Raw genomic sequence first — 15549 nt, 5'->3', positions numbered from 1 at the left:
GTAGTGCAATAAAGCAGATCCTCTCAGTTTTATGATCATGTATAATAACTAGACGCATGTCTGCCCTGCGGTGGACAGTGGACTCTTTCTGCTGCTGTCCTGTGTCATTACGTCCCTCCGCTGAGCGACCCGACCTCTGGGGGCGTTTGAATGACGTCCTCGGCTCCGTCTCCGTCCGTCCTCCCTCCTCTTCGTCTTGTCAGCTCGCCTCACGCTCACAGTCCTGCTCGCCTCGGTGAACATTCAACGCTGTCGGTGAGTTTTGGTATGGATCACATGAAAACCATCGACCGTTGACTGTGCCCCGAGGCCTGCCTCTGACCACGTCCAGGGCAAAACAGAAAAAGGGGGCACGTGGGTGCATGCGAAGACCCCCGGTGACAAAGACGCACACACACACAAGTGACACTGTTTCCACTGCACCCAAAAAGACCCGAAAAGGTCACAATCAACATTCATTGCTGTCGCTGGGTTGGACTGTGTAGAAAAGCTCACTGAACAATGAGTGCAACTGTGGCCCGGATCTGCCCGCCGTGCGTCTCGGCCAATCAGCTGACCGGATGTGAAACCCTCCGATCTTCTTTATTTATGTGCTCTTCTTGTTTTTCACTTCTATTTTCCCCTCTCTTCCTCCCTCCCCGGCGCTCGCTAGTCTTCAGGGGGAGGGAGAGAGAGATAGAGACGCAAATAGACTTCTGGCGGCTCGCTTGTCCTCCTCTCCTCTCCTCTAATTGGTGGTTATGTGTGCAGCAAAGGGGGGAAGGAAGCGGAGTGAATGTGTAATCATTTGGAGTCTCTCCTCCTTTAGATGTTTTCATCCCTCTCTTTTTTGTTTGTCTAATTATATACCGAGCTCAGTTAACTCTGTGTTAACTGAGCCGGCGAGAGAGCGAGCGAGTGACAAAGAGAGAGGGAGGACAAGGGTGGCAAACAATAAAAAAAAAAGAAAAGATTATAGCTCCGGTGAAGTTATTATTTAGCCTCCTAGTAGATGAATTCTAATATTCCTCCTGGTGTTGCAGCAAATGTGCCGGGATGTAAGCAATTTGAAAAGCAAGATTGTTTTCACCTCTCTGACTGAGGATGTCTCATTATCTGTGTTTGAGCTTCATGAGAGACTGTCTGGCTTCCTGCCTGCCTCCGCCTCTGTGTGTGTGTGTGTGTGTGTGTGTGTGTGTGTGTGTGTGTGTGTGTGTGTGTGTGTGTGTGTGTGTGTGTGTGTGTGTGTGTGTGTGTGTGTGTGTGCATCATGATAGAAGACCTGTCTGCTGATCTCAGAGGGCAATATGTTATTTTCTTCCTGTACCAGAGCAGCCCGCTCCCTCATGGGAAACACAAGTGTGTAACCTTGTCTTCTCAGACGGTGTGAGACCGGCCTTTCTGCTGCCATCTCTCATCGTAGCCGTCTGCAGCAGCTCTCTGACACTCCGTCCCATCCGTAAATCCATGTAATGTAAACACACAGTTGATATATATACATGTAGGAATAACACCATTCATTACTTCAATAAAGCTAAATCAGAAACCATGCATTAGCGTCTGATGTGATTATTTGCGGCGTGGATTCCACATAAAACTCATATTTCACTCCTGAATATCCTTCTAACTCCCGTCTTTCCATCTTAGAGGACATACCCCCCCCCCCCCTTCTCCTCCTGTCCTTTAACAACTCATGTCCATGTCCCTCTCTCCCCCAGTCCCTGTATTATTCATAGAAAAGCACTCTGCACAGTGATGCAGAACAGCGCAGGTGATGTAATGGAGGCTGCGAGCGTCGCTCCAGTCATTTGGGATGGACTCATGCGACGGGAGGAAAGCTCTTTTGTTTGCCTTTGTTCGCGTCGACCAACGGCTGAGGGCCGGTGATCAGACATGAAGCACATCCACGATAAAACATCTACGTTTTCTTCCATTTTTAAGTACAAAAACACATGAAAGCCACCCACGATGTTCCAATGTTACGATGTGGAAGAGATGGAAGTCATTCACCTTAAAGGTCCACGTCATCATGTGATGAAACATTTCACTTACAAACAGCAAAACTTCATAAAAGTGTTGCTGAGACTCTTTCATTTCTTCTTTGAGGTGATACTACCGCCACCTAGAGGTCAAAGAGAGTTTTTTAATTATTTTTGACATGACATGTTTAATCGCTGGTTTCCTTAATGTTGAAATGACATGAACGGTTACACGTCGTTATTAATTAAAGTATGACCTACTTTGTTTTATGATTTTATCATCTTATCCTCGATCTACAACATTTTTTTCTGCTTTGATTTAAAAATGTATTCATAATTATTTCACCTTTTTTTGTAACAGTGAATCACTTTTGAACCCTGTTTTTTTGTTGGAATATTTAAAGTACTAATCTAGTTTTACTGAATGACTTCCTTACATAAGAACTACCAGTTAGTCAAAGACAAGAATACACTGAAGTGAATCATTAACAGACCAAATTAAATGAATAGTCTCTAAATACTCTGCCAGGGTTTTATATTCCTTATTAGAGAAGACGGTTTTATATTGAGGACACCCACATGTTAGGGATTTATTGTGACATCCTGCCCACAAATACATTTTTTTCTTGATTCATTTTCTCTTTATTCTTGAGTCATCCAAATGCGCACATATTTTTTTATTTTTTTATTTCCCATTTTACATCAAGCTGAACTTCACTGCTTGTTGATTTAAACACATTATGTTTCATCGACAGCAACCTGACAATCAGTCTCACTAATAGGATTAATGTTCCTGGTTTATCTGCAAGTAGAGAGCTGCATACAAAACAATATAATATATAAATAAATAAATATAATATAATATGGGATATGGGGATTAAGAAGAACAAACTGAACTGAATTAAAGAAAATAAACAATGTATGCATGTATGTGTATATTCACACACATAATTGTACAACATTGCACTATGACCTATAAGCGACACACCTGAGGTCAGCATTTGTGTCAGCATAGAAACACATAAACCGCTCTCACAACTTCCTGCTGTGATGTCATCAGGCTGATGTCATCGGGCTTAAACTGCCAGGGCTGGAATTTCTCACCGCAACAACACAAACGAGGAAGTTGAGATAAATGTCGAGGAAGTGTACACACGTGTGTTTTCATTAAGAGACCTGATACAACGTAGTCTTTGTTTTTTAACCAAAGTTTAATGATTCTATAATACACCATGCACAAATACAACATTTGTAAAAAAAACAAGAGGTATAAATGTTAAAATAATATATACAATGCTCTTTCAACTGAGCATTGTGCAACAACACTTTTAAAAAGGATGATCAACAGTTTTGTTAAAGCAGCTCAAAGGGGAGTTTGTTGAATTATTAACACTGAAACATTTTTGCTTCCTGGATAAAAGGCAGAAAAACAGTCGGAGCTCCAGCTTCTCTCCTCAAACGCAGAAAAACTCTATTTGTGAGCCTTTGACGTATTCATGTGAACCCTTTGTGCTTTGTTCCTGCAATGACGATTGGAGCATGTTATCATTATATCCACACTCTTGTGTAAATAAAGATATTTAGTTATTTTGCAAAAAAAATTTCCACTACTAATCTTACCTCAGACGGTTGACGTACTCCATCACCCAGTTGAGAGCAGGATTGGTGCACGCCTTGCCCTTCTTTGTGTGGAAACTAAAGGAACGAAGCAAAATGAGCATTTATACACTTATAATAATAAGTATAATAATAATAATAAAACACGAGCGTGACGTCTCATGTGTTATTTATTCTGTTGAAGGACGCAGCACTCACATGATGGCGTTGATGGGACACAGTTCAGTGACCGTCTGCACCGAGTATCCCTGGATTCTGGGAAATGGTATTTTGGATGTCATGTAACTTCGACAGCATCCGATGTATTCTGTGAAACGGGAGGAAAGACGATTAGATCCTGGGAGAGAAGAAAATGTCACATAATGTAACATAATACACTGTTGCCCATAAAGTTGGAATATTTTATTTTCAGACACAATCCTCTGTTTATTTAAATGCATCAGTCATCACCTTTGACCAGGTGATTACATCATGTGTCCTGATTAGGTGGAATTAATTCATGCATAACATTTGTTTGGCGCTATAAAAGACAAGACATTTGCAAATGATTCCTACTTGATGGACGACCCATATATTAAAGAATATCAAGAGATGGAGGAAATACCTGAGGATGCGTTTGTGGCCAGCAGACAAGCGGTGAGGAGCGTGATCACCGCGACTGTAGCTTTGAGTGACACCATGGTCTTCCTCGGTGTTGGCGGCGGTGACTCTGAGCTGTTTCTCGTCCGTCTTCAGGTGGAGTGAAGAGCTGGTTGTGACTGAGAGGTTGATCAGAGACGCCCTTTTATATTCTCAGAGGAACAGGAAACTTCCACTCTGATCACATTAGATCTACACACATCAATTACATCACAATACCAACACCACCCAAAAACTCCCTCACTTTCCCCAACGAGAGGAAAGGGGGAAGACACACACACACACACACACACACACACACACACACACACACACACACACACACACACACACACACACACACACACACACACACACATCCATACAGTGCTGTGTGTGTGTGTGTGTTTACTAACAGATCATATCAATTTGGAAATATTCCAAAGTTTGGTAGAAATGTTGACGTGTTAAAAACATGTAAAGGGTTAAAAGGTCAAGTTGGAGAGGAATTTCTGGGATTTTAGCCTCAATCTTTTATGAATAGTGTTAATGACTGAGGGTTTCCCTAACCAAATATAAAAGAAGAAGTGATGATGCTGCTGGGTGAAGGTGTTCCCATCACCACGCCTCCATACAACAAAGAGTCCTGCAGAGCCAGTGCAACATGGGAAGTTACAGGTGCGGCTCCTCTCTCAGTGCACATACAAACTATTCAACATATTTAAAACAAAGCAAGCGGTTACATTTTAGAGAGGATGGAGACATGAAGCCTCGCCGTGCGCTGCCTTGATGTGGCGCCCCAACAAGTAGGTTGCACGGCGTTCTTTTCTAGGTCAGAGGAAGACTTACTATACGACCAAGAACACTGCATCAAAGGGAAAGAGTGAAGGGGAACAGTGAAATAGGTCGTGAGACGCCTAATATATGTCCAATTGTGCAACACAAACTTTCCACCAAAACCACATCATGTTCGAGATACATCCGTCATCCTGCAGCGTTCAGAGACAACGTCCACGTTGATCCTTCAGCAAGACGACGTCTGAGTTCAACTTCAGTGTATCTTTGTTTTTCATTAAACATATTCAATGTATGAATGGTATCATGTTTGATTTGGATCCATCTCAGGGTGGCTGTGCCTGCCACCACAGACTACTACTGTTAATACTACTGTTAATACTACGACTACTGCTAATACCACTACTACTGTTAATACTACTGTTAATACTACTGTTAATACTACTGCTAATACTACTACTACTGTTAATACTACTGTTAATACTACGACTACTGCTAATACCACTACTACTGTTAATACTACTGTTAATACTACTGTTAATACTACTGCTAATACTACTACTACTGTTAATACTACTGTTAATACTACTGTTAATACTACTACTACTGTTAATACTACTGTTAATACTACGACTACTGTTAATACTACGACTACTGCTAATACCACTACTACTGTTAATACTACTGTTAATACTACTGTTAATACTACGACTACTGCTAATACCACTACTGTTAATACTACTGTTAATACTACTGTTAATACTACGACTACTGCTAATACCACTACTACTGTTAATACTACTACTACTGTTAATACCACTACTACTGTTAATACTACTACTACTGTTAATACCACTACTACTGTTAATACCACTACTACTGTTAATACTACTACTACTGTTAATACCACTACTACTGTTAATACTACGACTACTGTTAATACTACGACTACTGTTAATACTACTACTACTGTTAATACCACTACTACTGTTAATACTACTACTACTGCTAATACTACGACTACTGCTGATACCACTACTACTGTTAATACTACTACTACTGTTAATACTACTACTACTGCTGATACTACTACTACTGTTAATACTACTGTTAATACTACTACTACAGCTGTTAATATTGAGTCCTGAGTTGTGTTGCTGTGTTTTATTGGTTTTTTTTTTTATTGTAATTTTACTGTTCTGTTTTTTCTGGACTATTGTTTTTACACTTCTTCTTCTTCTCGTTGTACAGCACTTTGATGGAAAGCGCTTTATACATAAGTTATTACTACTACTGCTACTACTACTACTACTACTACTACTACTAATACTACTACTGCTAATACTACCACTACTGCTAACACAGAATCCTGAGTTGTGTTGCTGTTTTTTTATTGTAATTTTACTGTGAATGTTTTTTTCTGAACTGTTCTTTATTTTTTATTGAATTTATATTCTTCTCGTTGTACAGCAATTTGATGGAAAGTGCTTTCTAAATATATTTATTATTATTATTATTACTACTACTGTTAATACTACTAGTACTGCTGATAATACTACTACTCTTAATACTACTGTTAATACTACTACTACTGCTGATACTACTACTACTCTTAATACTACTGTTAATACTACTACTACAGCTGTTAATATTGAATCCTGAGTTGTGTTGCTGTGTTTTATTGGGGGGGTTTTAATTGTAATTTTACTGTGAATGTTTTTTTCTGAACTGTTTTTATTTTTTATTGAATTTATATTCTTCTCGTTGTACAGCAATTTGATGGAAAGTGCTTTCTAAATATATTTATTATTATTATTATTATTATTATTATTATTACTACTACTATACTACTCGTCGTGCTTGATGTGAAAAGTGTCTTGAGATGACTTCTGTTCTGATATGACACTATAAATACAATTGAATTAAATTGAATATGGGCATCGAGGGAGTATTTCTCAGACTTTCGAAAACCTTTACTTTAATGTAAGGGATATTTTAGGAAACCAGGTTTCTGTGAGAACAAGACATCAAATGACACCTACTCACGGAAAGAAGAAAGCACAAGGCTTCAGTCTGCAGCTCCGCATTGATCTTTCTATGTCACTTTTTCTCAGCCCACTCCAAACCGGGGAGAAGAGCTGAGACGAAACACACAAATGCACAAATCTATTAGAAGAATGTTTCACTAGTAAAATGATCAACTGTTCTGTTTATTTGTCCCAGTAAGAAACGACAGTCCAGGACCCTAACCCTGAGACTGCAGCTCTAAGGAGTTCAGACATCATTCGTTCTTACTTTAAATATGTATTTGTCTTCTTTGACTCTAAGACGTTACGACCTCAATACATGTGTTGTCTTCGTATCGTGTTTCTAGGTTTTTTCATCAGAAAATGTGTTTGACTTTACTGTCACTCATTTGCATTTCACTGTCATGTATAAATATTTACTTTAAGCAAAGATGCTGTGTGATATATGACATTAAATATTGATTATAAATTGGATGTAAATGTGATGTGGTTATAAATGCAGGCTAAGCGTCTTTTCTACGTTGCCTCATAATGTTGTGTGTGAACATCAACCAGGATGTCGTGTGTTTTTTTAACAGTGCTGTCAGACTACTATTATTGTTGTATAATTCTTGTCCTCTTGAACAACAGATAGCGATCTCAATGACACCTCATTAGCATTGCTGTCAGAAATATTCAGATATTGTGGTTGGAAATGCCACAACATCAAAACGTTCAATTTAAATGCAAATGAAACCATTTGACAAGTATTTTCAGCATATACGGTGCATAGTAGTTAAAGTAAGACTGAGTGAATCCATAAAACAGATCCTAGAACTAGAGGCATAAAGAAGCAAATATAATCAAATACAAATACCTCACATTTGTAACCATATTTTAATATACTTAGTAGTATTAGTACATAATTACATTCCACCTCTGCTTATTGAATGTGTCTAGTTTTAGTAGTGCACATGTACGGTATACTACTTGATTATCTATTGAATAGAGGGGGGAAAAAACGTGTACCACTATTGTGGTTCAAGTTTGCTGAACTTCCCTCTTGACCCAGTACATTAGCGCATCGGTATTTCCAGCGTTAGTTCCATGGCCCGAGGTGACACCGCCTTTGGCATTGACAGTATTTTGTGAGTATTTAACCTCGCCTGTCAAAGCCTCTGAGAATCCAGTTCTGAAACCTGATTCACTGCCGAAGAGAAACTCTTGTGAGGATGGCGAAGCTTGCCCTGTGTGTCTCTGTGATGCTTGTGCTGCTGATGGCGCTGAGCGATGGAAGTAAGTGTGACTTCAGCAATTATTTATTGTTAATGTTATTTATTTAGGCGAGCAGAAGTTGCTGCCTCTAATTCTTTTGATTGTGTTTTTGTTGCCATATTAATGTGACTCCTTAAATAATTTTTGTTGCTGAAATGTTTGTAATTTCTCTCTTCAAAGGTCCATTTTGCTGCACAGAGTACCAAGACACTCCAATCCCAGTGAAATATCTGAAATTCTACAGAATCCAGGACATCACAGATCACTGCAACATCAAGGCAATAATGTAAGGAAGAATAATCAGAACACACTAAGTAACAAACAGATATATCGGCTCTGCTGTTGGTTGTAATGTCTGAACTTCTTCCCTCGTCTCAATACAGTTTCAAGACAGTGAAAAACAGACTTTTCTGTGCGGATCCTGCCAGACAATGGGTGAAAAGGGCCATGAAGTCTGTACCTGAGTGAGTTAATTTCTCTATCCAACCAATCTCTGAGTAGCAGGCATCAATATTGAGTCACATTGCAACATTCTGTGTATGTAAATCAATTTAACCTTTACCTTTTTGCCTCTCTGAATAGAAAACCTTGACCTAGCATCTTCACTCGTGGAAACCCCCCGAGGAAATCAGCCGAAAGCCACGATGAATTGAATGTATTATTACAAATTCAATTCATCTCATTATTTTTGTAATACTTTATGCCAATAAATAAAATATATATTTTTAAATAATTTTCTGTTTCTGTATTTCTTTATCCATTTAAGAACCTGGATCCGATGTTTTTTCAATAGAAATGATGATGAAAAACATAACATTATATTCTTTATAGCCATAACACAACATAAGTGCAAAAGTAAAAGTATGTTTTTGTTCAGCTGAAGGAGGAAAGGAAGGAAAGAAGGAGGAAAGACGAGAAGGAATCATAGAGGAAATTAATATAGACAGATAAAAAAGGGGAACACATGAGGAAGAAAAGTAAGATGGGAGGAAAGTGGTGAAGTAATATAAACTTACAAAAAAAAAAATATATATATATATATAGAAGTTTGTATAAAAAAAAAATATATATCTATATATATATATATAGATAGATTTACTTTAGTATTTTGTTAATATTATTCTTCATCCATACAAGACTTGAGCGACAGCAGCCTACGATGTGTAATTCACGGCACGTCCAGTAGGGGGCGGGCGTGTTCAGCCGCACAGGAAGGATTCACTCATTGAATGAATGCTGGATGTCCAAGCGGAAGAGACTTCCCGTTTACTCAGAGAGATGGCGTCCCTTTCATGTGGATGTCCATGTTAATAATAAGGCAGCCGCGCTGGTGGGTAGGAACGCTCGCTGTGGTTGTCGTCATGGTTGTCAACCCATGATACGATGAAGCGATACGGAGATGCTAACTACGATACGTCTGTGCATTGTAAGCTAGCTGATGCTAACGGTTAGCCGCTGTGTTGTGAAGAATGAGGACTGGGGGGGCGTGCTTAAAAGAGGAGAAAGGTAAGAGACATTATCTGCTAAATGACCTAAATGTAAATGTAAATGTAGACAGGGACAGAAAGGTAAGACACACAGTGAGCTATATATTACAGTTTAGTTGGGAGACGTGTGCAGCTTTTCTTTATATTTACCTTCTGTTACGGTTGTGACGTAAAACAACCCTTAAATATGTGTTTGTGCTCACTTAACAAAATATGTTCTCCCACTAAATCACACTTTAGCTGCATGGCTGCAACGATAGATACCTAATGTAACATTTATATGTCATTGTAATATATTGTTTAACTTTTAAATCTCATGTATGTATTTTTAATTTTTGTAGGTGTAAATAAAACATGGAGGCCATGATGATGGAGCCCCACTGAACCAGCAGGTTCCCTTGAACAGAAGGGGGGCCATGAAAGAAGCGGGAAGGTCCCTGTGTGGAGGCGAGCCTCTGTTTGAGGACCTGGACTTCCCCCCAGACGACACCTCCCTGTTCTCTGACAGCTCCACGCCCATCGCCAGCCTGCAGGGTGACATTACCTGGCGACGCCCACAGGTCAGACGCAAGAGGAAATGGGAAATGCCGCAGTGTTTTCCTTGTTTTTTTCCCCCACGGCTTAGACATTACGTGACCTGTCACAGGCTGATCAACTGAGGAGGGACTTCCCCTACCGGGTGGTGGACTTGGTTATGAAATAGTGCTAACAGGTCTACAGGTAGTGTCACACAAAGCAAATATATGTAATAAAAGATCAAATCATATATTTGTTTTGTAACCCGACAAATTGATGGTGTGACAAGTACAACATTTTAGTCCTTGACCTCCAAGTTAACATCTTCTGTTAACACATTTCTGCACCTCAACCCCATAAACACAAATCTCAGGATTATTGCAAGACTTCTGTCTCACTCGATGTCTGTCTGACACCTCCAGGAGATCTGCCAGTCGCCAGCTCTCCTCCCCGACGACATCAACCTGGGTCATGCAAAGCAAGGCTTATTAGGAGACTGCTGGTTCCTCTGTGCCTGCACCTTCCTGCTCAAGAGCAAACACCTCCTGAACAAGGTAGAGCAACAACTGTGTTATCATTCAGATTTTAATAGATTTGTTTATGCTCTGGCTTTGAACAGAATTAAGTGAAGCTGTAATGTCATGTTTATCTACTGCATCCTATTCTGCTCTGTTGATTTAGTCCGTGACTCTCTGTAGGTGTTGCCTCCAGACCAGCCCCAGTGGGATGACAGCAGGTACAGGGGCTCCTTCCAGTTTTGTTTTTGGCAGCAGGGACACTGGACAGAGGTGACCATCGATGACCGTCTGCCCTGCATCAATTCCACTCTCTGCTTCTCACGCTGCCATTCCCCCATGGCCTTCTGGGTAGCCCTGTTGGAAAAGGCCTATGCCAAGTAAGAAAACCATGGAATTCCCCATCATATCTCTCAGTTTAACCTTCCATGAACAACACAGTGAACATTGTAATGCATTCCCAGCCACGTTCTATGTGGAGTTTGGAAATCCCATTACTTGTCCCTTCCATCTGCTTTAGGCTTCATGGCTCATATGAGCGACTGTGGGCAGGGCAGGTGTCCGAGGCTCTGGTGGATTTGACCGGCGGCCTGGCGGAACGCTGGAGCTTGGGAGAGTCGGAGGAGGAGCAGAGACCAGAACGGGACAGTGACCAGGTCAGGAGGAGAAGGATGGACCTGAACCTTCTGTGTCAAGTGAAAGACGAATGTGCGGTCAGCTGCTCCACTCACAGCAGCTCCGGAGGTCAGAAAGAAGTGTTTTCTTGCGGATACAAGAGATGTTGAACCTGCGTCACATAAGCTGATGACCTTGATGACTGTTGCAGGTGCCAGTGAGCCGGGTCAGTACCATGCGCTGACTGTGATGGAGTGGTTGGATGTGGAGACGGTGTCGGGGAGCGAAGTGCTGCTGCTCAGGATCAGAAACCCCTGGGGAAGATGCTCCTGGGGAGGGTCCTGGATCGGGAGGTGGGCCCGTGTGTCTGCTTATGTGTGTCAAAGTTAAGATTAAGAGATGAGTCACGTTAGTGTGCGTTGACAATTAAGTCTCAAAGTGTTATATATGAATGGACGTGAAGATGGTCTACATCTTCAAACCTTGTAAATAACTTCCAAGTCTGAGGTCTGCACCGAGGTTGGACTCTCTGGAGGTCTGGAGAAAGTCCCAAAAACTCCACTAATGAACCCTTGAGAATTGATTTATTGTGTATTTGGACTGTCTTTTAGGCACTTACGTGTACACATCTGTCAGCTGAGTGCTGAGAAGTGCATTGATTCAGCTTCAGCCTCAGTCTGCATTCACTCAATCAACCTCTTTCCACAGTGGTGCTGGTTGGAGTTCTGTTGACCCGGTTACTGCTTTGGACCTACAAGGCAGGGTGGCCGAGGGGGAGTTCTGGTTAGACAAGACTGAATTCCTGTCCCGGTTTGATGATGTCACAGTGGGCTACCCTATCAGTGATGATGGGCACCTAAAGAACATCTATACCGGTAATTACCTCATTTTGCTTAGGGTTTTTCTTTTAAACGTATTGACTTTGACCTCCTTCTCAACTCTCTTATCCGACAGGAAACCTGCTGACACACAAGCAACAACTGGCCGGCCGCTGGCTGAAAGGTCATTCCGCCGGCGGCAGCCGAAACAGCAGCAGCTACGACAGCAACCCGAAGTTTTGGCTCAAAGTGTGTGAGAGAGGAGAGGTGGCGGTGTCCCTGCTCCAGCATAGAAAAAGGAGGAACACTGAGAAATCCACACAAACGCCACTGGAGGATAGCGAGAACACATCTCACCAGCACTACCAGGCTATCGCTCTACACATGTGGAAGGTTTGTGTCATCACTTATAGAAAAAAAAACAGTTTTTTTGTGTGTGTCTTTGCATCATGTCACTCGTGTTTTTCTGTCACCAGGTGGAGAAAAGGCGTTTTAATCTAAGCCGGGTGTTAAACAAACCTCCTTGTGCTTCTACTCACTGCCATGCCTACGAGAGAGAGGTGGTTCTCCACCAGCAGCTGGAGCCTGGTTACTACCTGCTGATCCCCAGCACATACCAGCCGGGAGCCGAGGCCCGCTTCCTCATCAGGGCCTTTTCTTCCTCGTCCACATCCTTCAGGTAAGGACCAGCTAACAGATGCACTCCTATGTGAACATTACAGGAAAACACGCAGCACATCCAGGTCTCTTTTTTCTCATTCTCATACTTTCCAAGAAGTTTTATTCCATCTTCAAAAAGGTCAGGTGCTGTTACAGATATTTGTGGATGTTGTTTCCCTATAGAGGCCAAAAGGTGTCATGGAGAGAAAAAAGCATATCTAGTCCCTCCTTTTAGACGGCAAGTAAATGCTGACATCTGCTGGTCAATTAGTTACCCCACATATTTCCTGTCAGACAGTGTTTTTTCCTACTTCCGTTTAAAGTGCTGCCATGGCATTAAAGTATCCCTGACATGACGGTGTTGGTGTCCTCCTCAGTGCCCTGAAAAGTCCAGCACCGTCACTGCCATTAACCACAGATGGAGAGTGGGAGACCAGCTACTTCCGGGGCTCGTGGGTGGAGGGAAGGACGGCCGGAGGAAGTAGAAACTTCCTGTCTCACTGGCAGAACCCCTGCTTCCCTTTTACACTGAGTGATGAGTCGGCAGTGACATCAGGAGTCAACGTCAGGATTAGCCTGCACCAGAACCGCCCTGACACTGAGCTGCATCCCGTCGGCTTCCACATTTATAAGGTCAGTCAGGGAGAATACCGGTGCCTCGCAGGCTATGAATGACGCCAACGTGAAAGTCCCACGGTCAACTCAACAAATAATTTGCACTTCTAGTACCAACACAATTAAAATAAGACAAAAAAACAACATTAACATACTAGAAACAGTGTGACTTTTGTTGACTACAACTGCTGTAATATTACAATAGAATAGTACATAAAATGATGTTTATAATTGGCATTTGGCCTTCGCTTTGTATCCAGTTCCTAGAAGGGGAACGTGAGCAGACACTACCAAGGGACCAGGATCCTGTGGCCAGTTGTGTCCCTCACTGCTACACCCAGGATGTGAGTCTGGCCTGCCGTCTTCCTCCTGGAGCTTACTCCATAGTGCCGTCCACTTATCATCCTGACTGCTCGGCAAACTTCACCCTCGGCCTCGCTCGCAGAATACACAGGTTGGTTTTTTTCCTTTGTCCTGATCTTGTAATCGGAACGAGATATTTTAAATAAGTATTAGTCGTAGTATTATATAATTGTGAGAATGGATGTGTGTCTCTTTCAGGAAAGTGGTGAAAAGCAAGGAGAGGCTGGGAAGAGCCATTCAGGAGGTCAGTTAATTCAAGCTTATTATTATGATGTGTTAAATGTGAAAAAACAACAACTTTGCAACACTGGCTGATGAATCTTCTTTATTTAACCAATGGTAAATCATGGTGGTTTATAGAATCTGTAAAAACATGCTCTCTATACATCCGAGGCAGGACGAGGCAGGCGGGGCAGCAGCCTGACGGCTACTCCTGCCTCCAGGACAATTCAACTCCTATCTTAAACCCACGTTTTTAAGTCTGTGATTGTGCTCATAGGATGCCAGCGCTGAATAATCGCTCTGTCTTGCTTTTGTCTCATTCTGGGCGGCAGATCTCTCACATCTCTGTGATGCAAAGCTAGTTTCTCTGGGACTGTTGCTGCTTCACTGATGTCGGCTCACCTCCTGGTGCCTCTTGGCCCATGATGAAAGAACGAGTTCTCCCATCCAGTGTGTGTCTGTGTGGGACTGTGTCTGTGTATGTATGTGTACCACCAGTGGCTGAGAAGGCAGGCTTGCAGATTTAGTGGGAATGTGTGTGTCGGGAATCCTGGAAACCCCTTTATCCTGAACCGCTGAGGCTCAGGGCTGATGGGCAGCCACACACTCATCGGCGATTAGGACATCAGAGGTTGTCGTGGGCTGGGCTGCTAATGAAGTATGACGTGACTGGCTGGTGTAAACAAACAGCCGCCATTGAAGAGGGCCGCCCCTGCTCTCGCTCATTCACTCACTGGTGCGCCTGCCGGCCCAGAACAAAGGGCCCTCTCATGAAGGTCCTCACAGAGGCACAGGGGGCAAGGGACGAGGGGATGGTCTCCGACAGCAGAGCCAACCAAACCACACCACACCATACCGTGCCATACCATGCCAGAGCTTTCCCCCCATCCCTCACCCCAGACACTCTGCACTTTACCTAGCTTGCATTGTTTGTCTCTAGACACAGACATGGGGTTTTCTCAGACCCTCATCCCCAAACATGCTCACCATCCAGGATAACAACAAAAGGGAGGCTGGACCTAAAGAAGTCCACTTCTCCCTCCTCACCCCCCCACACCACACCACCCAGCCCCCTTTATGTCCCCCCAGACTTTGTCCACAGCTCTGCTGGGATGTGAACGGAGCCACGGTTTGAAGTTACCGCAAGAACAGATGACAAACTGTCGGATGGGAGGGATGAAACGATGGATGCGGCGCATCAAAGGTGCCGCCAGCCCTTTTTTGTGATGAGGCTGCGTACGTGTGGTGGTGTGTATCTGTCTGCTCGTTGCTATGTCTGTGTCAGAGTTAACAGAGACTTTTACAGAGCACTGTGCTGTGTATGTAATAAGTTTGGGTGTGGGATGTGATGAATAAATATGGAAACATAACATGGTGCTGATGTGTCAGTTATTAGCATACATATACATGTATTTGCATCATGCAGGTTTCCAGTAAGTATACATGTCAAAAAAACTGAGGAAGCTGTG

At 42.4% G+C, this 15549-nt stretch overlaps 2 protein-coding genes and 1 long non-coding RNA gene across 3 annotated transcripts; 2 read left to right on the top strand and 1 right to left on the bottom strand.

Moving 5' to 3' along the window:
• Positions 1–2685: 2685 nt before the first annotated feature.
• Positions 2686–4355, bottom strand: ccl20a.3 (chemokine (C-C motif) ligand 20a, duplicate 3). Its single transcript, XM_084007449.1, has 4 exons — positions 4180–4355; positions 3774–3882; positions 3579–3653; positions 2686–3478 (listed from the first exon to the last, which is right to left on the bottom strand). Exons 1-4 carry the CDS (start codon positions 4253–4255, stop codon positions 3430–3432), a joined length of 309 nt encoding a protein of 102 aa, XP_083863575.1. The 5' UTR covers positions 4256–4355; the 3' UTR covers positions 2686–3429.
• A 3724-nt stretch (positions 4356–8079) lies between these two features.
• On the top strand, positions 8080–8985 carry LOC311012959. Its single transcript, XR_014597090.1, has 4 exons — positions 8080–8290; positions 8450–8555; positions 8653–8733; positions 8852–8985. It is a non-coding gene; the product is annotated as an uncharacterized lncRNA (long non-coding RNA).
• A 520-nt stretch (positions 8986–9505) lies between these two features.
• Positions 9506–15450, top strand: capn10 (calpain 10). The gene is given in 14 exon segments (XM_084007414.1): positions 9506–9775; positions 10098–10316; positions 10695–10826; positions 10971–11167; positions 11308–11531; positions 11614–11755; positions 12111–12277; positions 12357–12613; positions 12697–12899; positions 13258–13513; positions 13756–13949; positions 14057–14102; positions 14413–14439; positions 14441–15450. Coding segments are annotated over 13 exon segments (2055 nt in total). The 5' UTR covers positions 9506–9775; positions 10098–10172; the 3' UTR covers positions 14507–15450.
• The last annotated feature ends 99 nt before the right edge of the window (positions 15451–15549 follow it).

The sequence above is a fragment of the Eutrigla gurnardus genome (assembly GCF_963514095.1).
Source record: "Eutrigla gurnardus genome assembly, chromosome: 4".
In the NCBI taxonomy this organism is placed as follows: Eukaryota; Metazoa; Chordata; class Actinopteri; order Perciformes; family Triglidae; genus Eutrigla; species Eutrigla gurnardus.
Note: the sequence above shows the minus strand (reverse complement) of the source record. Positions and strands in the feature narration are given on the sequence as shown.